The sequence below is a fragment of the Homalodisca vitripennis genome, chromosome 4 (assembly GCF_021130785.1).
Source record: "Homalodisca vitripennis isolate AUS2020 chromosome 4, UT_GWSS_2.1, whole genome shotgun sequence".
Taxonomy (NCBI): Eukaryota; Metazoa; Arthropoda; class Insecta; order Hemiptera; family Cicadellidae; genus Homalodisca; species Homalodisca vitripennis.
The window spans coordinates 104,514,041-104,537,912 of record NC_060210.1 but is presented as its reverse complement, the minus strand read 5'-3'; the positions used below and the strand labels follow the sequence as shown (position 1 = coordinate 104,537,912).

Genomic DNA, 23,872 nt, shown 5'->3' with positions numbered 1-23,872 from the left:
AAAACTAGATTATTACACAATTATTATTGTAACACGATAAAGTTGAATTTAGTTCCATGTAGCTCTTGTACTGGGTGAAACGGTAAAGGGTGTATGTAGCCAGTGCTGTGGCAGAGGTTCTTATCACAGTCAGTTCAGAGTTTTGAGGTAGTTTTCTAAACCTATAGGATATAAAAGCTAATGAATGTGAATCATTTTGTTGGTAAGTATTTAAACGATTGACAGATGTGACAATCTTTCTAGCCACTAAGGGCAGGAAGTGAGTCAAAATTAGCTGAAGCTGCCTCTTTTTAAACTATTACTTTGAGGTATTTAAATTTTAGAATTTTGTGTTACTTGAATTCATTCATAACTTGTTATTTTTAAGTTAAGTTACTTGTACTGTAGTCATTTTTCCTTAAATGCGTGTTCAATTACAGTTTTATTTCTGCCTGAAATTATAATGTAATTTGTTTATTATCAACATAGATTGTTAAATTCAGATAAGCAAATTCTTGAACTTTGATATGATTGTTTTAATATGGTAGCAACCACTACAGTGGGACTTTCATAATCAAAGCTAGTATTAATATGTAAAGGTATACTCCAATATTTTAGCTAATTTTGGTCAGATATTTATGACTTTTCACTCAAATGCTCATAATAAAACTCACGATAAATGTAATACAATAATTTTGTTATTTAATTATTTTTGTGTTTCTAATTTATTTATCAGACAACAAAGAAATATTGTCAATCCAGCAGACGATTTCACTAACGTGAGCTGTCAGCTCTGAGTTAACATATCACAATATTAAAGACTTTTTGAAAGGAAAATCAATTTTACTAACTTAAATAAACCACAAATACTTCCCGAAAGAATATTACCACTTTTTTCAGTCACACTGTCATAAATTCAGTCAGCGACAAATCTTTTGAATATTGACGATATTGAGCAAAATAAAATGGCCAACCAGAATGAAGAACAATACAAATATATATTCCTTGTTTTGTCTACAATGTTCTCTTGGTCGGAATAATTCAATAATTGGCTGCAAGATAGAACCACATAATAAGGTGTCACTATGTGTTATATGGATATCAAACTACATAATGAGATAGTAAGTTGTCTCGTCTATATAACTTAAATCACACCTTTGAAATGAAGACTTAGCAGGCAGTCTATGATATCCAAAATAATGATCCCAAGAAGATATATTGGATGTTCTTGTAAACTTTTAAACATCATTTTCATCAAGCTTTCAACTTTTCCTCCAAAAAAGGAATTTGAGCCATCTGTTAACAAAGGGTGGGTTATAGCTGGTTTTCGAGTGTCAGCGGCTAGGAAGAGGGAACTGCATAAAACTCAAATATCTTTATTGTCATAAAAACATATAAATGCATAGCAAACGTCTTGAACATATTTTATATACAATGGTATTGTGCAAACTTAGCAACTAAAATGTCTTATCTCTTTTTTTTTACATTGCATATGCAATGTAAAAACACTAGCGATCCTATATTCAAAGATTATATTGCAAATTAAAACACATGTATAAAATGTGTGTTAGTACTGCAAAAATTAAGTACAGTAGTGTAAAGATCAGAAACTCTGCAAATAAAAGTAAAACTGCTTGGAATATTGTAAAATAAGAAACATACTTAAAAACGCACTGGTAATCACAAAAATTAAATTATAAAGTAAACAATCTTTTTTTTCTTTAAAAACAGAATAGGCCTAGTAACCTACTGACAACTTTTGGGTCTGTGGCTGACCTAAATGTTTTGGAGACACTAAAGCAGCTAAAACATACAAAATCGGACTATTATTTCTCCTCAGGGGATGTGCCTGCCTCCTAAAGAAGCCTTTGGCTCATACAATTAATTCCTCCCCCAAAACTGGTGGCTTTCCTGATGCTCTTAAATACAGTAATGTAAAACCAATTTTTATAAAAGATGATGAAACCCAACTTGATAACTATCATCTAATTAATGTTCTTTCTGCATATATAAAGTGTTGGAAACTGTAGTTCTTTGCAAATTCTTCAGTCATCTTGAGTAGAATGAATGTTTACATCCTTCGCAATTTGGGTTTCCAAAGGGAAGAGGAACCGTTAATTCTATTAGTGATATGGCCTCTAGAGTGGTAAGTGCTTCTGTTTTATCACAGTTCACTGCTGCTGTGTTTTGTGTTCTGCTACCTAAAGGAGTTTCTTGACAACAAGCGCTTCGACACAGATGATGAAGTGAAAGAAGCAGTTAGAGACTGGTTATCTTTGCAGATGGCCAATTTCTATAACTCAGGCATTCAAAAGCTTGTTGAGCAATATGACATATGTTAAAATAAGTATGGAAATCATGTAGAAAAAATAGAGGAAGGTGGTAAGGAATGTAAATAAATTGTTTTGGAAATATTTTTATTTTTTTTAACTGGATCTTACTTTTGGAATAACCCCTCGTTTATTCCTACCTTACATATGGCATCGAATTATGGGATAATTTAGTTGAAGTAAATAAGCTTTTTATCATTTAAAAAAAGTCTGTAAAATAAACCGTTTTAAGTATGATGCATCCGGCAAGTTCAGTTTTATAGAGACTTGAAACTGCTTATTCCCATCAATTTATGAATACCAGACACTGGTCATGATCAAGAAAACCATAACAAATTTCAATCTGCTATATACATAATTATTCTACCAGACACAATAGTAATCTTATCGTTTACACAAAACACGAGCATTTGAGAAATTGCCTGAGTATGCAATTCATTAATTCATCTGTATAACAATTTACCCAATTAAATTAGAGAATTGTTTGGAGATTTTCCAGCATGTTTTATGTTTACTTTTGTTGCTTTGTTTTCATTATATAATTTATATTTTATTTATATTAATGTGTTTTTTTATTTAAATTTTATTACCATGTCTCTTATCTACACAAAGTATATTTTATATTTTAATTTTAGATTAGGTGTTTTTAACAAATTGACATGTCATCTACCATATTGTAATTAATTAGTGTTAAATGGTTTCATATGTTACAACATGAATAAATAAATGTTAAGTCACATGTTGGTATTTAAATTTATACTACTCAAACTACTTGTTTCATTTCTAGAAATTGTTTTCTATTTTTTAATACTTAATGAAAACTATGAAAATTCTGTACCAATAAAACCTAAATTTGGAAGAGCCTAGATGTAAATGCACAATGAATCTAACAACAGGTGTATACTTTCTCTCTCCGGTGAATTGAGTCAAAGCATGGCCAACACTAGTAATCATTTTTATTTCATTTGTTGAAATCTGTGTGGTTCTTGGTTACGGAGTTGATCTAGCTTTAAATATTCATCAATTGTAATAACACAAGTTTTTGTAAAATTTTTCACACATTTATTTATTTAAGAGATAATGTTTTTGAAAACATTGATAAACATTCTAGATTAAACCAAATAAATATAAAACAAATAGTTTGTGAGAATTTAGAATGTGACATTCATTCTGGTTGCTGATATTAAATGTGAGGTGACCTAATTTTGTTGCTGTAGGTGGGAACCGGGTTGGGCCCGACCCTGGAGTTTTACGCCCTGGTCTCCAAGGAGCTGCAGCGCTCTGACCTGGAGCTGTGGGCTGGCAGCCATTCTGGCACTCATGTCTTTTCACCTTCAGGCCTGTTCCCTTCACCCCTCGGTCGAACCACCAAGGTATCACACACCGTCCGTATCCGGTCCAAATTTCGTTTCCTAGGAAAATTTATGGCCAAAGCGGTCATGGATTCAAGAATGGTAAGTTTTTCGTAACTGAATCGTAAATTGTACCAATTACATGTTTTATTTTTATTTACAATTAACATATCATGCCACACCTTTATGTTGCATGAAACTGTTGTCAAGTCATAGCTTACATAAAGGAACTGAACAAAAGGGAACTAGAAATTTTCTTTTTAGGATTCTGGAAAACCATAACTTGTTGTTTAATAACTCAGCACAAGTTAATAAATGATCACCTCAGAAACTTAAATTTTAGTGCTTCAATGCTAATTAATTGTTTAGGATATCATTATCTGTTAATCTGAGTATTTATATTCAGTACAGATTTTCTCATAAGAAATTCTATTTTTGAATAGAAATTATAAACCATTTTGCATCAACAGATAATCATATTTGTAACCATTTATTAGCATAAAGATACTAAAGTTTAAGTCTCTGAAGTGAAAACTTTATGGATTTAAGATGAGTTTCTATTTATAATGCAAATTTAAACTTAAGCCCTTTGTTAAAAGCAGTCTCAGGTGTGCTAACTAATTTAGTGTTCCCTCTTAGAAAGTGCATGCAGCTGTTGCCCCTATCTATTATGCTGGGATAGATAACATTAAGTAATGAGGATATCCTATTTTTACAGAAGTGGTGGTTGTCTCTAAGGTTGTTTTTGAATAAGGTTCTGACTTTAATGAATATTCTTAAGGTTAGCACAGCCGAATGTGCCCAATTAAGAGGTCAAGTACTAGGTCTTAAGTAGAGGTCAAAACTGTACCAATATTATTGACTGGTAGTTGTGGATTAAAACATTATAAAAATCCAAATCTGTAGTATTAAACATTCAAAAATTTAATTGAAACTGAAATTTAAATTTAAATAATTAATTTTGTACTACAGTTCAGGTTACATTTCAGTTAGTTAATACATGTACAACTAATATGTACATATTTTAGTGATGAAAATATGTAGATTTATATAAATTAATTTGCCATTCAAATATTCTGTAATAAATACATACATACATTATATATTTGTAAATCTGGCTTTGTATATTTTGTGTTAAAATATTAACGCTTGTAGCAAAGGAAGAGCAAATTTATTGTAGTTGATATATGATCATATGTTACAGCTGGATTTGCCTCTGAGTGTTACATTTTACCGTTGGCTGTTGGGAGAGGAGAACACTCTAGGGTTAGCAGACTTGGCTCATGTAGCTCCAGATGTTCATCGCACTCTGGTCAAGTTGCAAGCTGTTGTACATCGTAAACAGACCCTGATCGCTAACCAGAATCTTACCATTGAACAACGAAATAAACAGGTAATGTTTGTGTTGCATTTTCTCTTTTCAAAGAAAATTGAAAAACGTGCAGCTATTTTAAAAGTTTTTGTGTAGGAAATCTTATTTTAAAATTGAAATACCTTATTTAACTTGTTCTTCATAACTTATTGTTTGTTTTGAGAAATTGAGCAATATTTAACACTACAAAGGCATTACCTGAGTTAAAATAAACATATTTATTATGCAACTATCGATATGATTAGTGAAATCAGAACCAATTTATAGCCATGAAGAAAAATTGAATCTAAACCAGTGCTATTGTTTTGTCCATGTGGATATAACCGTACAGCATATCCAAGTATAAGTCTACGTGTTTATCCACACTAGAGCTTTAAAAAAAATTTTATTGTTATTTCTTCTCCAAGAAAATAGAAAGTAAATTTAAGTGAGGCAAAATCTTAAGTTTTTTTTAAAATCTCTAATGTAGGCTAATTGAACCAACGTCAGTTTGCTTCAAAGCTTTAAGGATTAATTAGTGTTGTATTTTAATTTGTATTATGTAATGTTGTGTGTACTTTTATGTATAAGTTAAATTGTAATCAAATTAAATAATTATTGTAATATGCTACTAAATATGTATTGAAAATCTAATGTCCGTTTTTTTAATTTCGTGTGCAATTTTTAATTTTCTATTTTCAGTTTAGTTTACTTTCATGTACAAGTATTACTAAAAACACATATATTTTTAAAAGCTACAGTTTAGCAGTTGTTAGTTATCTTAACACATTCAGCGCCATGTATATCATAAAATAATGATACACACCAGCACTAACGTTGTGGGCCATGTGTATCATTTATGATACACAAAGCTGTTTAGGCAGGGGCCGAGTTAAAATTTTCATTTTTACCGTCAGGGGCCAAGTGCGATTTAAGATCAATAGTGCTTTTAGAAACACAGTACTATAATTCTTTTTGAAATCAGACGAACAGTGTTGGCAGTACGTTAATTTTTCATGTCTGTGCAAAAATGATACACGTGGCCCAGACTGTGACAATCAACTAAATTTTGTTGGTAGGGGCCATGTGTATCATTTTTGCACACTTAATAATTTTTGTATTACCTTCAATTACAGCCAGAGAGGATGTGAGTAGTGAAGATAGTGAATATGAAAAACTACTAAAAAATAAAAACTACCGAAAAAGAAAGAAAGCTGTAAAAGGGGCAACTGAAAAAAAAGAAAAATTCAAGCAAGAAGTATGAAGAAACATAAAGTTGACCACAACAATAAAAAAGAAAATTTACATGACATAAAAAAAATAATAACAGGAAAGTTACTGAGAACGAAACTGAACAAGACAAAGATGAAATAGACAAAACGGGTGACACTAGCGAGGAAGAAAATAAAGAGGAAGAGAATTATTGTGAAAAAGATGAAGATAATAATGGCGATGATGATTTTGATGAAGGTGACAATTACGAAGAAGAAAATTATCAAGAGTCTCAAACAGAAGGAAAGGGAAAAAATAAAGAGAAGAAAAGGAAGAGAACTGCAAGGGAGCATGAACATAAATTGACAGTTTTTGGAACAGAAAGGGACATCAAATGGGAAGATTGGCAAGGAAGACAAAAAACATTCGCTTTTACTGGGCGGGCAGGAATAAATCCAGAAGTTAGTGCACAATTAGCAAATAAAAATCCAGTTGATTATTTTTTGTATTTTCTTGACGATGAAATAATCAATTTGATGGTTGATCAAACGAATCTTTATGCTATGCAAACTATTGTAAATGAATGTGATGTTTTACCTCAATCAAGACTCCATGACTGGGAGCCGACAGACGCCATAGAATTGAAGAAATTTATAGGTCTTCTTGGCTGGATGGGCTTAGTCAAATTTCAAAATTTACATTACAAAATTTCAAAAAATACAGTGAAACAAGTTTACACGGTATGTGACACTTGCGAAGGAAATCCCTACATGTGCCGTACGTGTTTCAACAACAAACACTAGTTTTCTAATTCACGAAAACTTACAGTTTTTTATTTTAGCAGCTCAACTAAATGATCTTTTATTTTATAGGTACCCATTTTATATTCATTTTATATTTTACCAGTCGTATATAGACATTTGTATAATAAAACATGTTTAGAAATAGAGTGTATGTACTTCATTAGAAACCTGTGATCTAAACAGTAATCTGACGTCCTGGGCCGGAACTGGCCGGGTTCTGTGGTAGGCCTGGGCCATGAGATTCAGTCTATTGTGTTAAAAACATTGTAGAAGAGCTCAGTTTTGATACATAAGGCTCAAACTAGAAACTGACGTATGTATCAGAAATGATACACGCGGCCCACTTGGTAACATGGAGCGTGTATCATTTTTGATACACATGGCCCTGACCGTTAATATATGGAAAAACCTAATGGCCCGTGCTAAATGGATTGTGTCATATGCCCTGGCGCTGAATGTGTTAAATTTTCAATAACTTGCATAACATTTAATATTTTGATATCTAATATATATGCAAATAATTTTACTATATTATTTTCCATTCTAGACTGAAAAATATCACATAATTTCCAAGGTTTCGGATTTTAAATTTTTTTCCTGCACTACTCCTACCGCATTACCCATATGGGTAGTTTATTTATTTCTCTTCATGTTCTATATGACACTTTATTCTTATCAACTCTTAACCCTTTTAACGCCGATATAAATTTAGTATTTTTTTTAGATTCGCTCATATAAGGTGAAAAAATGAAAATTCCTTAAAGCTATTTTTTTTTTTCATTCCTAATGACTAATAACACAAAAAATTACAAAAATGCAATACTTGCATTAAAATAATCCCATTTTTTCATAATGATGGAATATTTCAATAAAAATCAAATTCAGGTTACAGGGTAATGAAATACATATGATGAAAAATATGAAAACTATGTACAAGGATAAGAAAACAAATAATGTGTAATATGCTGATCTTGATTAGTTTATAAGTTATGATGATAGATTTAGGCAGTTGTATGGTAAACTTCAAAACACAAATGGGGATGAAGCCATGGAGTCTCAGGACATGACTTGCATATAATTACACAACAGAAAAGAAGTAATAAAAACTTGATTATAACTCCTAAAACATGGTTACTATAACTTTTTACAACTGTTTGTATAAGGAATGACAACGCCAGAACACTTCCCAAAGGCACAATGCGTGCTCCACTGACAGTCGGTAATGGCTGATAGTATTGTCATCGGTGTACAGACGGTAGTGGGAGAACAGCTGCCAGCAACAAAACAATTTATTGTTTACCTATTGCGGACAGCTGCAACTGGATTATTTGGTCAAGCCAGTACATTACTTAGTATTGTGGCTTATATATTGAGCTTATAAGCTTCAAAAACAGTAATAAAATATAATTTTATCGATCAGCGGATTATTCCGTCTACGACGTGCTAAGGGCTAAGGTACTTAAGAAGTTTAGTTGACAACCTTGTTTGAATGTTAGATAAACTTTCAATACGAGGTGATATTAAATATTAAAAAATACACTACGCAAAATAAGTAACATAATAAATGAACATTTAATTCCAGCTGGAAGATTTGGGTCTGGATGGATGCAGTATCGAAGACCTAGGTCTAGACTTCACGTTGCCAGGCTACCCAGCCATTGAGATGAGGCGTGGAGGCAAAGACATTCCACTCACTATACATAATTTAGAGGAATATATTAAGGTAATATTAACCATTAATATTTGTGTATGGTAAAGTGTAAGCTTTGATTAGAAGTCAAATTTTTTTTAATAAATAATTTTTTTTTATTAGAATAATTTCTTTGTTTGCTTAACACATTCACAGTTCAGAATAATGCATAACAACCGAATAATTCAGAACTCCTGAAGGGTCGTCGCTAGTTAATTAATTCTCATAATGCAGAACCAGAAGATTATATTGTAAGCAACAATCCCCAAATCTGCACAAATGATAGACCTGATTATGTGTGTGTGATTGTTCTCAGAAGCATTGCACCACAGTTAAGCAGATAAGGCTAACTGAGGTGTTTACTAAACAGCACACAATATTTATTTTTTTTGTTATTTTAGTTCTTTTCTGTATATTAATTTAATTTTTATCTCTGTTAAACAAGTACAAAATTAGCTCTCGTTCTATATTATATGTTTAACAAATAATTCATATTTAAGTAAAACCTCCTAGAGATGAATTCATCAAAGGTGAAGATGCATACTAGCAATACTTACTAACTCAATGGAGAAGTCACACATAATTAGTCCCAGTAAGGAAAGATATTTTGTCATTAACTGATTACTTAACCCAGAAGGGATTACTTCTGGCTGGTTTATACCTTCCACCATGGGCTCACGCAAAAACCAATGTGTCACTTAAATCTTTGCAACCTTATGGATGTCCCAGAGCGGCACAACACTAACCGCAAATATTTAAATTCTGGAGTGCAAGGGTAATTCAATAGGTTTAGTCTACTGTGAAGGAAGTATATAAATTATCTAGCGGATAAAGCACAGGAGGCAGCTGACAGGGGAGATAGTAAGACGCTCTATGTGATAACTAAAAGACTCTCGAGAAGGAAAGCCTTTGCGGACAGTAAACCTATTAAAAGTAAAACAGGAGATTTGTTGGTGACAGAAGAGGCGCAGTTAAAACGGTGGAGACAACATTTCCAGGAAGTCCTAAACCGCACTGTAAACCAAAATTATGAAGAAGATAGAGAGCAAGATGCAAATGTTGCAATGGTAATGAACGAACAGGTTGGAATAGAAGTGAATGCACCAGGGGAAAGGGAAATTGCTGAAGCTATCAGAAAGCTGAAAAATTGTAAAGCCCCAGGAGAGGATAATATCCCAGGAGAGTTTTTAAAGCTGAATGCAGATGAAGCAGCACTTTTTATCCACCCCCTGATAACTGATATCTGGGAGAATGAATATGTGCCAAAAGATTGGAATACTGGTCTTTTGGTGAAAATACCAAAGAAGGGGAATCTAGCAGATTGTGACAACTGGAGAGGAATAACTCTCACATCGGTCCCGAGCAAGATACTTTGTAGAATAATTCTAAATAGAATAAGAGAGTCTGTAGATGACAAGCTAAGAAGAGAGCAAAGTGGTTTTAGGGCAGGAAAATCTTGTGCAGACCAGATCAACACACTGAGAGTTATTGTAGAACAATTTACAGAGTATCAAGCAACACTATACCTTTCATTCATAGATTTTGAAAAAGCATTCGATAGTGTGGATAGAAGGAGAGTATGGGAGGCAATGCAGACGTTTGGTATTCCCCAGAAAATAATAAATCTAGTTAGGGCATTGTATAGTGGTCATTCCTGCAAAATAGTGCATCATGGTAAAGTTTCTGAACCATTTCATGTACTTTCAGGAGTTAAACAAGGATGTATTTTGTCTCCTATTCTCTTTCTTATGGTTCTTGACGTTGTTTTGAGAAGGGCGCTTAACAGACCGAGAGGTATACAGTGGAGGTTGGCAGAGAGATTGGAAGATCTTGATTTTGCAGATGACCTATGTTTCCTTTCTCATACCTTTGGTGATATGCAGAGCAAGTTAAATGACCTCAGATTGGAAGCAGCTAGAGATGGACTCAGAATTAATGTTAAGAAGACAAAAGAAATCCGAGTCAATAGTCAAAACCAGGAAAATCTCAAGATCGGGGATGAAAGTGTTGAGAGAGTTCCTAATTTCTGTTATTTGGGAAGCATGATAAGTGAAAATGGTGGGGCAGACGAGGACATAGCCAGCAGAATACGCAAGGCAAAGCAAGCCTTCTCACAATTGTGGCCTATTTGGAAATCGGCAATAATAAGAAAAGGCACTAAGTTACGGATTTTTAATAGTAATGTGAAGTCGGTTCTCCTATACGCCTGTGAAACATGGAAGGTAATTAAACGGCTCACAATGAAGATTCAGGTGTTTGTAAATCGCTGCCTACGTAACATTCACAGGATATGGTGGCCAGATACTGTGACAAACGAGGAACTATGGCGTAGGAGTGGGCAAGAACCAATCGAATTGACAATCCGACGCAGAAAATGGGGCTGGATAGGTCATACAATGAGACGAGACCATAACAACATAGACTGACAGTAGTGGGGGGGTTTGTGGTTGGGGGGGTTTTTGGGGGTTGGTGTGTGGGGGGGGGGGGTGGGGGGGGGGTTGTGGGGTGGGGTGGTGGGGTGGGGGGGTGTGGGGGTGTTTGGGGGTTTTGGGGGGGGGTGGGTGGGGGGGTGGTGGTGGGGGGTGGGGGGGGTTGTGTTGGTGTGGGGGGGGTGGTGGGTGGGTTGTGGTGGGGGGGGTGTTTGTTTGGGGGGGGGGGGGTGGGGGGGGGTTGTGGGGGGTGGGGGGGGGGGGTGGGGTGGGGGTGGTTGGTTGGTTGTGGGGGGGGGGGGGGGTGGGGGGGGGTGGGGGGGGGGGTGGGTGGGGGGGGGGGGGGGGGGTGGGGGGGGGTGGGGGGGGGGGTGGGGGTGTGGTGTGGGGGGTGGGGGTTGGGGGGGGGTGTGGGTGTTGGGGGGGGGTGGGGGGGGTGGGGGGGTGGGGGGGGGGGGGGGTGGGTGGGTGGGGGGGGGGGGGGGGGGGGGGGGGGGGGGTGGGGGGGGGGGGTGGTGGTGGGTGGTTGTTGGTGGGGGGTGGGGTGTGTGGGGGTGGGTGGGTTGTGGGGGGGGGGGGTTGGGTGGGGGGGGTTGGGTGGGGTGGTTTGTGGGGGGTGGGTTGGGGGGGGGTGGGGGTTGGTTGGGTGGTTGTGGGGGGGGGGGGGGGTGGGGGTGGGGGGGGTGGGGGTGGGGGTGGGGGGGGGTGTTGTTGGGGGGGGGGGGGGGGGGGTGGGGTTGGGTGGGGGGGGTGGGGGGTGTGGGGGTTTGTGGGGTGGGGGGTTTTGGGGGTTGTTGGGTGGGGGGTTTGTTGGTGTGTTGTGGTTGGGTGTTTGGGGGGTGGGGTGGTGGTTGGTGTGGGGGGGGGTGGGGTGGTGGTGTTGGTGTTGGTGTTTGTGGGTGGGGGTTTGTGGGTGGTTGGTGGGGGGTTGTGGGTGTGGGTGGGGTTTGGGGGGGGGGTGGTTTTTGGTTGGGGGTGTGGGGGGGGGGGGGGGGGGGGGGGTGGGGGGGGGGGTTGGGTGGTTGGGGGTGGGGGGGTGGGGTGGGTTTGTGTGGTTGTGGTGGGGTGGGGTTTGGTGGGGTTGTGGTTTTGGTGTGGTGGGGTGGTGTTGTGGGTTTTGTGGTGTGGTGGGTTGTTGGGGTGGGTGTTGGTGTTTTGGGTGTGGTGTGTTGGTGTGTTGGGTTGGGGGGGGTTGGGGGGGTGGGGTGGGGGGGGGGTTTGGGGGGGGTGGGTGTTGGGGGGGGGGGTTGGGGGTGGGGGGGGGGGGGGGTGGGGGGGGGGTGGTTTTGGGGGTGGTGGGGGTTGGGGGGGGGTGGGTGGGGGGGGGGGGGTGGGGGGGGGGGGGGGGGGTGGGGGGGGGTGGTGGGTTGGGTGGGGTGTGGGGGGGTGGGGGGGGTGGGTGGTTTTTGTTGGGTTGGGGTGGGTGGGGGGGGGTGTGTGGGTGGTGGGGGGGTGTTGGTTGGGGGGGGTGGGGTGGGGTGGGGGGGGGGGGGTGGGGGGGGTGGGTGTGGGTTGGTGTGGGGGGGGGGTTTGGGGGGGGGGGGGGGTGGTGGGGGTGTGTGGGTGGGGGTTTGGGGGTGGGGGGGGGGGGGGGTGGGGGGGGGGGTGGGTGGGGGTTGGTTGGGGGGGGGGGTGTGTGGGTTGTTGGGGGTGGGGGGGGGGGGTGTGGGTTGGTGGTGGGGGGTGTGGGGGGGGTTGGGGTTTGGGGGGGGGGGGGGGTGGTTGGGGGTGGGGGTGGGTGGGTGGGGGGGGGGGGTGGGGGGGTGGGTGGGGGGGGGGGGGGGGGGGGGGGGGGGGGGTGGGGGGGGGGGGGGGTTGGGTGGGGGGGGGGGGGGGGGGGGGGGGGGGGGGGGTTGGGTGGGTGGGGGGGGGGGGTTGGTGTGGGGGTGTGGGGGGGGGGGGGGGGGTGTGGGGGGGTGTGGTGGGTGGGGTTGGTGGGTGGGGGGGGGTTGGGGGGGTGGGGGGGGGGTGGTGGGTGGGGTGGGGGGGGGGGGGTTGGGGTGTGGGTTTGGGTGTTGGGGGGTGGGGTGGGTGGGGGGTGGGTGTGGGGTGGGTGGGTTGGTTGTGGGGGGGGGGGGGGGTTGTTGGGGGTGGGTGGTGTGGGGGTTGGGGGGGTTGTTGGGTGGTTGTGTTGGGGTGGGGTGGGGGGTGTGGGTGGGGGGGGGGGGTTGGTGGGGGGGGGTGGTGGGGGGGGTGGTGTGGGGGGGGGGGGGGTGGGGGGGTTTTGGGGTGGGTTGGGGGGTGGTGGGGTGGGGGGGGGGGGTGGGGTTTTTGTTGGGGGGGTTGGGGGGGGGGGGGGGGGGTTTGTGGGGGGGGGGGTTGGGTGGGGTGGGGGGGTGGGTGGGTGGGGTGGGGTGGGGGTGTGGGGGTTTTGTGGGGGGTTGGGGGGTGTTGGGTTTGGGGGGGGGGTGGGGGGTTGGGGGGGTGGGGGGGGGTGGGGGGGGTTTGGTTTGGTGGGGGGGGGGGGGTGGGGGGGGTGGGGGGGGGGGTGTGGGGGGTTTTTTGGGGGGGGGGGGGGTGGGGGGGTTGGGTGTGGGGGGGTTGTTTGGGTGGGGGGGGTGGGGGGGGGTGTTGGGGTTGGGGTGTGGGTGGGTGGGGGGTGGGGGGGGGGGGTTGGTGGGGGGTTGGGTTGTGTGGGGGGGGGTGGTGGGGTGGGGGGGGGGGGGGGGGGGGGGGGGTTTGTTGTGGGGGTGGGTGTGTTTGGGTTGGGGGGTGGGGGGGTGGGGGGGTGGGGTTGGGTGGGGGGGTTGGTGGTTGTGGGTGGTGTTGGGGGGGTGGTTGGTGGGGTGGGGGGGGGGGGGGGGGTGGTTGTGGTTGGGTGGTTGGTTGGTTGGTTGGGTGGTTGGGTGTGTTGGTGGGGTGGTGTGTGGGTGGGGGGGGGGGGTGGGGTGTGGGGGGGGGTGGGTGGGTGGGGGGGTGGGGGGGTGGGTGGGTGGTGGGGTGTGGGGGGGGGGGGGGGGGGTTGGTGGGGGGGTGGGGGGGGGGGGGGGGGGGGGTGGTTGGGTGGGTGTGGGGGGGGGGTTTGGTTGGGGGGGGGGGGGGTGTGGGGGGTGGGGTGGGTGTGGTTGGGGGGGGGGTTGGGGGGGGGTTTGGGTTGGGGGGGGGGTTGGGGGGTGGGGTGGGGGGGGGGGGGGGGGGGTTGGGTGGGGGTGGGGGGGGGGGGGGGGGGGGGGGGGGTGGGGGGGGGGGGGGGTGTGGGGGGGGGGGGGGTGTGGGTTGGGGGGTGTGGGTGGGTTGGTTGGGGGGGGGGGGGGTGGGGGGGGGGGGGTGGGGGTTTTTTGGGGGGTTGTGGGGGGGGGGGTGGGGGGGGGGGGGGGGGGGGGTGGGGGGGGGGGTGGTGTGGGGGTGGGGGGTGGGGGGTGTGGGGTTGGGGGTTGTGTGGGTTTGTGGTTGTTGGGTGGTTTGGGGGGGGTGTGTGGGGTGGTTGGGTTGTGGTTTTGGGTTGGGTGGGTGGGGGGGGGGGGGGGGTGGGGGGGGGTTGGTGGGGTGGGGGGGGGGGGGGGGGTGGTTGTGGGGGGGGGGGGGGGGGGTTGTGGGGTTGGGTGGGGGTTGGGGTTGGGGGGGGGTGGTGGGGGTGGGGGGGTGGTGGGGGGGGGTGGGGGTGGTGTTTTGGGGGGGGGGGGGGGGGGGTTGGGGTTTGGGGTGGTTGGGTGGGGGGGGGGGGGGGGTTGGGTGTTGGTGGTGGGGGGGTGGGGGGGGGTGGGGGTGGTGGGGGGGGGGGGGGGTGGTTGGGGGGGGGGGGTGGGGGGGGGGGGGGGTGTGGGGTGGGGGGGGGGGGGTTGGGGTTGGGGTTTTGTTGGGGGGGGGGTGGGGGGGTTGGTGGGGGGGGGGGGTTGTGTGGTGGTGTGGGTGGGGTTGTGGGGGGGGGTGGGTGGTGGGTGGGGGGTGTGGGTGGGGGGTGGGGGGGGGGTGTGGTGGGGGGGGTGTGGTGGGGTGGGGGGGGGGGTGTGGTGGGTGGGGGGGTGTGGGGGGGGGGGGGGGGGGGTGGGTTGGGTGGGGGGTGGTGGTGGTGGGTGGGTGGGTGGGGGGTGGGTGGGGGGGGGGTTGGTGGGGTGTTGGGGGTTTGGGTGGTTGGGGGGGGGGGGGTGGTGGGGGGGTGGGGGTGTGGGTTGGGTGGGTGGGGGGTTGTGGGTTGGGGGGGTGGGTGGGGTTGGTGGGTGGTGGGGGGGGGGTGGGTGGTTGGGGGGGGGGTGGGGGGTGTGTGGTTGTGGGTTTGGGTGGTGTTGGGGTGGGTGGGGGTTGGGGGGGGGGGGTGGGTTTGTGGGGGTGTGGGGTGTGGGGTGGGGGGGGGGGGTTTGGGTGGTGTGGGGGGGGGGGTTGTGTGGGGGGGGGGGGGTGGGTTGGTTGGTGGTGTGGGGTGTGGGGGGGGGGGGTTGGGGGGGGTGTGGGGTGGTGTGGGGGGTTTGTGGGGGGGTGGGGGGGGGGGGGTGTGGGGGGTTGTTGTGGGTGGGGTGGTTGGGGGTGGGGTGGGGGGGGGGTGGGGGTGGGGGTTGGGGTTGGTGGGGGGGGGGGTGGGGGGGGGGTGGGGTGGGGGGGGGTGGGGGTGTTTTGGGGGTGGGTTGGTGGGGTGGGTTGGGGGGTGGGGGTGGGTGGTGGGGGTGGGGGTGGGGTGGGGGGGGGGGGGGGGGGGGGTGGGGGGGGGGGGGGTGTGGGGGTTGGTGGGTGGGGGGGGTGGGGTGTGGGGGTGGGTGGGGGTTGGGGGGGGGGTGGGGTGGGGGGTGTGGGGGGGGGTTTTGGGGGTTGTGGGTGGGGGGGGGGGGTGGGGGGGGGGTGGGTGGGGGGGGGGGTGGGGGGGTGGTGTTGTGGTGGGTTGGGGGGGGGGGTGGTTGGGGGTGGGGGGTGTGGGGGGGGGGGTGGGGTGGGGGTGGGGGTGGGTATGGTTTGTAGGCAAAGCGCATTATTGGATGTGCCGTCAGAAAATTGTTTTGATGAAAGTACGTATTATTAGTAAGATTAATCTGTATGAGTTTTTAAACCAAATGTATTCAGAAGTTCTAAACTACAGAATCAGATTGCAGGTCTTATCTGTACTGGATCGATTGTTGGTAAGTGCTCAATACAGAAACTATAATTTCTAAAGTTCGCACCGTGGACTGAAAGAAACTACCAAATTACCTAATTTTTTTTAAAAACCAAATCACAGGACTAAATTGGTGTGAATTCATACTTGCATCGGTTATGTTCACGTTGGTGGTTGGTGTATTATTTCTATGATGTGATGTTCATCTTGTTGGTAATCAGTTGGTGTTGGGTTCGTAAATACAAGTTGAGAAGTGTTTGTAATTAAGGCTTAGCTTTACCTTGGTAGGTCAATTAAAATGTCGGTTCGGAAAATGTCCAGAGTGTTGATTGTCAAAATGTGATTAAAATGTAGATAGTATCACTTTGTTATGGAAAATTTATAAAATTTCTAAAATGTCACATAAAATATATTGATATTAATTTTACGTTGCCTCTTGCTAGCATAGTTTTTTGAATAAATAATCTCAAAATATGGATAAGTGTCATTCATAAATTTTTGGTATATTAACACTTATTTTCTTTAAAAAAAATAACAATTTTGAAATGAAATGAAAAATGCCGTTATTAAAGAGGGGAGTTAGGGCTATCAAGCCCTCTCTAAACCACTCAACCCTCATATTGTATACAATAGTTGATACAATTGCGGTAAATTATCAACTTGTACATTTAAATACAAAATAGCTTAAATATACAAAAATTAATGAACTTAAAGTAAAAATCTATATATTGAAAATGGAATTCAAAACCTTAATTACAAAAGAAATAGTTTATTTATAAATTGTAATTATACACAAGAAAAATGAAGAACAAGGAAGTAACAATCAATCACAACATACCACATGATCCTGATGACCTCAACAAGCAGCACACCATCACCCGGAGCAGCAAGGGCCCCCACCTGAAGCGTGCATGGTTCTCAATAATCTAATATCGCGGGAGAGTGTTTTTCCCAAAGGCCACAAGCCTAAACGTAAAGGACCTATTAAAAATGTTGGTTGATGGCTGAATTGGAATTGGTAGTTAGTAATGTGGCTCTCCTTCTTGTAGGTCTTTTCTCTAATATCAGAGATACATTTGAATATGATCTGACAGTTAAACAGGATATTTGGTTTTGATAATTTAAATGTAGAATAGAAAGTATGTGGAATTTATGTAGTTGACGACGTTTCATGAGTGACAAATTTTTCTCAAGGGTTAAAAATAAATCTAATACAGTAGTTTCTGAGTACGCTGGAGTCAATCCAATTGTTCAGACGGTCATGTCATTCATCAAGATGTCAAAGTGTGGTGGTATAAGAGTCTTTAATGGGCATCACCTTTTACATTGAATGGCAGGTACAAGGCAAAACCATGGATGCCAACATAGAATCTTCTGCATGTTATTTTAAACTTGGTCAGTACATTTTTGTGTTCATATGGAGTTCGAGGATTTTTTTCAGTTTTGTTCTGGTAATTTTAGTTCACACCTGTTAAGTTTCGGTTGTGGTGTCAAGATTAATTTTCGGTATTATCATTCTCCGAATTACAAATTATTATTGCACGCGTTTTGTTTTCATTTAGTTTCAATCCTTTTTTGTTGTGGCCCTCAAGTTAATGGCTTCAATATCTAAGTTGAAGTCGAAGTGACACAAAAAGTGGCTAGTACACTTCTTGGTAAACCGTCGAATGTATATATGCAAATCGTTGGCCTAAAGCTGAAAAATTTGAATGTGTTTATAAATAAAGGGTGAGCATAAAAGGGACCCCAAAGTACAGAGTCCTTTTGTGGGACCCCCATGTAACAATTTCCCCAATTTGGACATTTTTTATTCCGCTCCTTCACACATTGCTGACGTCCTAGTAAAGTTAAGATTCGACCCAATAAACAACAGTCAGGAGAAACCCATACTTATTTAATTTGATAAGGAGAGGGTGGTATATGCCAAGGCCCGCATATTACAACCAAGTGGAGCATTCCAGTGTGACGTCACCAGTAGCAGCTGTTACGGCTTGGAGCGGACGTTACATTCAATAAAAAATACGAACTTACAAACCTGTCATTCTGGAAAGCTTAAAATATGGAGTAAAATTTATGTATGTATATCAAATTAAAGCTTACATCTTCCTCTTTCAAATATGTGGCAAAATTTGTCTTATTATTTCAGGCATGTTATAAAAATAATAAATTGATTTGACAAGACATGTACTAAAAATTAGAACAGTTTCACTTCAACGTGGTATTTTTTGGTTTGGGATGGACCTAAAAACCTGAATCTGTAGAGCTTCTTTCTTCGGTATTTACCGACGGAAAGTGATTTTTTTCTCGATAATGTATTTAGGTAGTAGTGTTCAGTTTTTAATGATAACAAAAAATCGGTGTCCCCAAACCCAACCAAAAATACCACGTTTTACTCTCATAAACTGAAAGTCGAGGGTAGTTGAAGTTCTAATCATTTGAGTTTTTTCAGGTGTATTTTATTTCCGAGCCGAAGTGAGAGATCGAAAGTGATTTTTTTGTATATTCTTTCCCGATAATTATATTCTCGTCTACCCGTGTAATGATAAAAAAAATCGTCATTATCAACTCATTTTATAAATACCTTAATCAGTGATAATCTAAAGTAGCGCGAACTTCTAAATCTGATAGAGATTTTTTCCGAGTACTTTTCCTGACGGTAGTTTGATCATGTACCCAAGCAACGCTTCGAAATTGCCTCTCCTTTTCTAAAGGGGTTTCGGCCGACCAGTGGCCCGATGTTAGGTGGCCCCGAAGAGGGTATTTCTTATTCTCCACAGAAATATAGTGGCATATCATGTGTCAATTATAAGCTTTGAAGCGTGAAGCTTGTTTTTGGTCCTCACTTTTTTATTTTATCCGTTGAATCCAAACATCACTTTGGTGCCTTTTACTAGGCCAGAATTCGAAACTTCGTAAAGTTTCTGTAGCTATAACCCAAGAAATTCGATGTATCGGTACTAGAGTTGCTGTGAGAGATTTATTTTGCCTATTTTCATCTTATCACCTTTTCTAAAAAGGGGTAGTTATTAAAGCTCCATATTTTTGGTATTTAATCAGTGTAACTCATTGGCATAATAACCCAGAAACAACGGTCACTCCCGGATTCCCCGCATTTCGGACCCCCCCCGCCACCGAAATTTCGGCTACGCCATCGGGTCACAACAAAAATGTAAAATAAACAAGTTAATCACTTTCAAAAAAATCCTCTCCAATAAGCTGTCATAGTTTGATGCAAATAGATTAACAAGTCAAAACGAGGATAAGACTGAAACAATATTTTCTCTTTGTTTAAATAGTCAATGTTGAAATATTAGTTAAGAAAATAAAACTTGTTTAAAATATTGGGTATTCACTTGGATAGCAGATTGAAAATCGGTATGCCCCATACTGATAATATTTATATAAAAGACATCTCCAGGGTTTTACTATCTGCTCTGTAAACTGAAAACTTCAATGTGTCTTAAGACTTATTAGATAAACACAACATTATTATTGATTTTTTCATTTATTGTTGACATATGGGAATTAAGGCAAATGGTGGTGGAATCAGGGTGTTGCTGAGTGTGTGTTCTTCCCATGTACAAAAGGAAAGCTGGTTTACATTGATTATAGTTGTCTTTTAAAAATCATGATTCTTGTAGAGCCAGCTTTTAAAAAGCAATTAATTATTCTAACATTACCATTATTGTATCTCATATTCTAATTATAGTTTTCTGTTAAAGAAAATGATTAAATTTATTTTTAAATCAAGAAAATGTATCCTATCGCCAACGACCATACCACGTTGAATATACCGGTTTCGTCGCGATCCACCGAACGGCAAGCAACGTCGGGCGTGGTTAGTACTTTGGTTGGTGTGACGCTTGGGACTCACCACGTTGCTGTTGCATTGTTTATATATCTTTTTATTTTTTTTAACACTTCGCATTTACTGTTCTAATTTTAAGTCTTTTCCTCGTGTACTAAATTTTTTATAGTAATACTATACAATTTTTGTACTTTTTAACGATTACTTATTGTTATTTTTGAGGCAATTATATACTACATGATAGCGCTATTTATTGTTGAAAATTCGTCTTTAAAACCCAAACTTATTACCATTTTTAGAAAATGGTCATTTTATAAGTATTGTTATAATCCAACAAGGCTAAACATTTAAAACTTTATTGTAATGTACTGTTTTAGTGGCAACGGGCCTAAAATATTATCTTACTGTTTTAAAATTACACAAAGTCATTTTAAAGTTCTCAACATAATTTTAAAAACATAATCAGATGTTTTCAAAAAACCAAAGTCGACTAGGTGCAATTATTGTAATTGACAGTCTAGAATATTAATATATACATTCAATAAATAGGAGAGAATTATAAATACATATTCCAACAGTGTAACTATTATATACATTTATACTTTGTTTTATTTAATTTGTTTATATACAAATTGAAATATATATTATAATTTACGTACTAAACCATAAAATTGGTTTCTTGTTCCACTATTGAACGCTAAATAACCTATGGATCTTCAGATTAGTTACATTCCCCCTCTCGCAACGGCCATACAGTTGACTATACCGGTTCTCGTCCGATCACGAAGTTCAAGCAGACGGTCGGGCGTGGTTTAGTTACTTTGCGTATGGGTGACCGCTTGGGACAACACCACGTGCTAGTTGGCATTTTTTATATATCTTTATATTTTTTAACTTCCATACTGTTTTAATTTTTGGGGGGGGTGGGGGGGGGGGGGGGTGGGGGGGGGGGGGGGTGGGGGGGGGGGGGGGTGGGGGGGGGGGGGGGTGGGGGGGGGGGGGGGTGGGGGGGGGGGCGATGTCACGATCTCTTGACTGCAGTTCGTTTGTAAACTAGGACTGGGTGGCGGTATAACCCCGGGTGGCGGAATTCCCCCGGTCTACCCTACTGGCTCTTATTTTTCTTAAAAAGCATTTCTAGCTTGAATACATTATACTTAACAGACCATATTAGCGTTAGCATTTTTATCCAAATCAATAAAATACATACATACTCAGTCGGAGTAATTTTCTTCCTGATAAAGTTTTTTCCGATGTCCTAGTACAGTTTGCATTGGTACCCCAATCAAGAAATATATACATACATAGAAATGAGACACTTTCTTTAGTAAAAAAAATCGTTTACATCAAATCAAATCAAATCAAAACATCCTTTAATAACATGTTCATTGAGAACAGAAATGGTGTCAATTATACATAGTCATAACTCAAATCACATAGAGATACAAATTATACATTTGTAAATGAGTCAGTGAAATGTTTTAACAGATAAGCGTTCTTTGGAATCGGTTTAGTCATGTTGAAGGAACTCGTTGATGGAGTAAAATGGACGTTCGGCCAACCAGCTGTGAAGTCTTGATTTCAGCTTGCTTCCACTTCCTGTTCTTATGTCCCTTGGTAGACGGTTGAAGAATTTAGCCACCTTTTATATGTGGTTTTTTTCTCATATTGAGTGAGGCGATGTGCTGGGAGGTTGTAGGGTTGGCATTACGTGTGCAGTAGGTGTGTAGATCCGATCCTCTCAAGAGATCTTCTCCATCACGTACATCACAACTTCTTTGATGTAGAGTCCAACAATCGTTAAGATATTTAATGATTTAAATGCTTCCCTGCAGCTGTCAAGTCGTTGCAGTCCGGCTAAAGTTCTGACTGCCTTTTTTTGAATGACCAGGATTTTCTCGATGTTTTCTGCAGAAGCTGCACCCCAGACGGCAAGGCCATACCTTAAGTGTGTTTCGAAGAGTGCAAAAATATGCAGTTCTTGCTGTTGCTAGGTCCACTAATGGCCTTAATTTGTTTAATTGCATAGACACTAGTGTTTAATTTTTTACAAAGATTTTCTATGTGTGGGGTCCAGCATAAACATGTTGTCTAGAGTTATGCCTAGAAATTTCACTTGGCTTTCCAAGGTGACGCCTGGTATCTGTGGTACATCTTCGTTTCGGTGCCCAAATCCAACTTGGTTAGTTTTTGTAGGGTTGACGACCAGGTCATTGTTATGGGCAGTACTGATAGGCCATGTTAAGAGCTATGTATGCGGTAACGGCTAATTTATCAGTTGTTTTGTCATTTAGTAACAGTGTCGTATCATCCGCATACATGATGGTAAAACAGTAGTCCTGAAGGAAGTTGGGGCATGTCATTAGTGAATAAAACGAAGAGGACTGGGCCCAGCACAGAGCCTTGAGGTACGCCACGGGTTACTGGCAATGTATTTGATTGCACATGTTTGGTAATGCCATTTTCTGTGTGCTTGAGCTCCACCAGTTGGTGTCGTCCAGTTAGGTAGCTTTTGAACCAGTCTTTGGCTTTCCCTGATATGCCTAAGGCTTCCAGTTTTGTTATAATGAGGTCATGGCTCAAGCAGTCGAATGCCTTTGAAAAATCTAAAAAAAGTGCAGTAGAGAGTTTTCGCTGTTCGAGGTCGTCAATAACAGAATTCTATGAGTTTAATCATGGCTGTTTGTTGTTGACTTGCCCTTAATAAAGCCATGCTGTGCGTTTGTGAGGAGGACAGTTTTCGTTGCAGTATGTCAGGAGTATTTTAAGGACTATTCTTTCACATAGCTTTGAAAAATGTTGATATTAGGGAGATCGGTCGATAGTTGCTAGCAGTGGCTGGGCAACCCTTTTTGTGTTTTGGATACACCTTGGAGATTTTCATTCCTGATGGAAAAAAAAAGTCCTTGATCAAACGATTTATTGAATATAACTACCAGTGGTGTGCTAAGTTCATTGATACAGTGCTTTAAAAGTTTTGGTGATATTTCATCATTGCCGGGAAGAACTTTTTGGTTTGAGATGTTTTACTATTTCTTTAATTTCTTGGTCAGTAGTGTGAGGCAGGGTTGAGAATGTGTGATTTAATGTTTTTTGTGAATGGGCTATTGCATTTGATCTCTTTTTATTACTTTTTAAGGTTTCCTCCGCGATGCTGGTGAAGAATTTGTTTAGGTGGTCTGCAATTTTTCCTGCATCTCGGACTATTTCACCTTCTATTTGGAGATTTATTTCATGTGACTGTTTTTTCTTGACTCTTACTTTGTTTATAACATCCCAAACAGCCTTGGACTTGTTGTCAGAATCATTAATGTAATTTTTAGATGCCTCCTTTTCTTAATGACTTAAGCCTCAAGTCATATGTTTTTTTCACTTCAGCGGCTTGTCTCTTGTCGTTAGGGTCTCCTGTTACTTCATAATGATTTAGAGCTTTTAGGTAAACTGTTTTTTTAGTTTTAAAGCATCTGCATCTGCGAAGTGTTTAGGTTTAAGTCTGTGTTTTTGCCTTTTCTTTATTTTAGGGCAGGCCGTGTTGAAGGATAGGGACAGTTTAGCGCTAAAAATTATTTATATGCTTCTTCTGCTGTCGGGGCATAGATGACAGGTTGCCAGTCCTCCTTCTTGAAGTAAAGCTTTCAACGTGTCAAGATTTCGTCGTTTTAGGCATCGGTAAAGTATTTGTGGTCTTTGTGGTTTCTCCGGGTAAGTTATATTGCACATTTTGGGCTGTGTGGTCTGAGAGGCCAGCATTTTATTACACTTGCATCAACATCTGTCGAGTCAAGGTTAGTACAAATTACCGTCTATGGATGTTTCAGAGTGAGCTGTTATTCTAGTAGGAGGTAAGTCCACCCTTGTCAAATTATGGAGAGCTAAAACTTCATTCAGTTTAATTTGT

The 23,872-nt window shown here is 43.1% G+C and overlaps 2 protein-coding genes across 2 annotated transcripts in view; one reads left to right on the top strand and one right to left on the bottom strand.

The window, feature by feature from the left end:
* Positions 1–8,798, top strand: part of LOC124359871 (E3 ubiquitin-protein ligase TRIP12) — a 116,441-nt gene extending 107,643 nt beyond the window's left edge. Inside the window, exons 33-35 of the mRNA XM_046812978.1 lie at positions 3,527–3,763; positions 4,866–5,054; positions 8,610–8,798. Of these exons, the coding sequence (XP_046668934.1) occupies positions 3,527–3,763; positions 4,866–5,054; positions 8,610–8,783 (600 nt within the window). The 3' untranslated portion in view covers positions 8,784–8,798. The remainder of the gene's footprint in view (positions 1–3,526; positions 3,764–4,865; positions 5,055–8,609) is intronic.
* A 2,527-nt stretch (positions 8,799–11,325) lies between these two features.
* On the bottom strand, positions 11,326–22,188 carry LOC124361143 (basic proline-rich protein-like; the record flags this gene model as incomplete). The annotated part of the gene is made up of 9 exons (XM_046815182.1): positions 22,091–22,188; positions 20,891–21,009; positions 14,798–14,911; positions 14,244–14,355; positions 13,282–13,449; positions 12,915–13,063; positions 12,384–12,507; positions 11,797–11,897; positions 11,326–11,660 (listed from the first exon to the last, which is right to left on the bottom strand). Coding segments are annotated over exons 1-9 (1,320 nt in total), but the record flags the coding sequence as incomplete, so codon positions are not given.
* Positions 22,189–23,872: the final 1,684 nt, after the last annotated feature.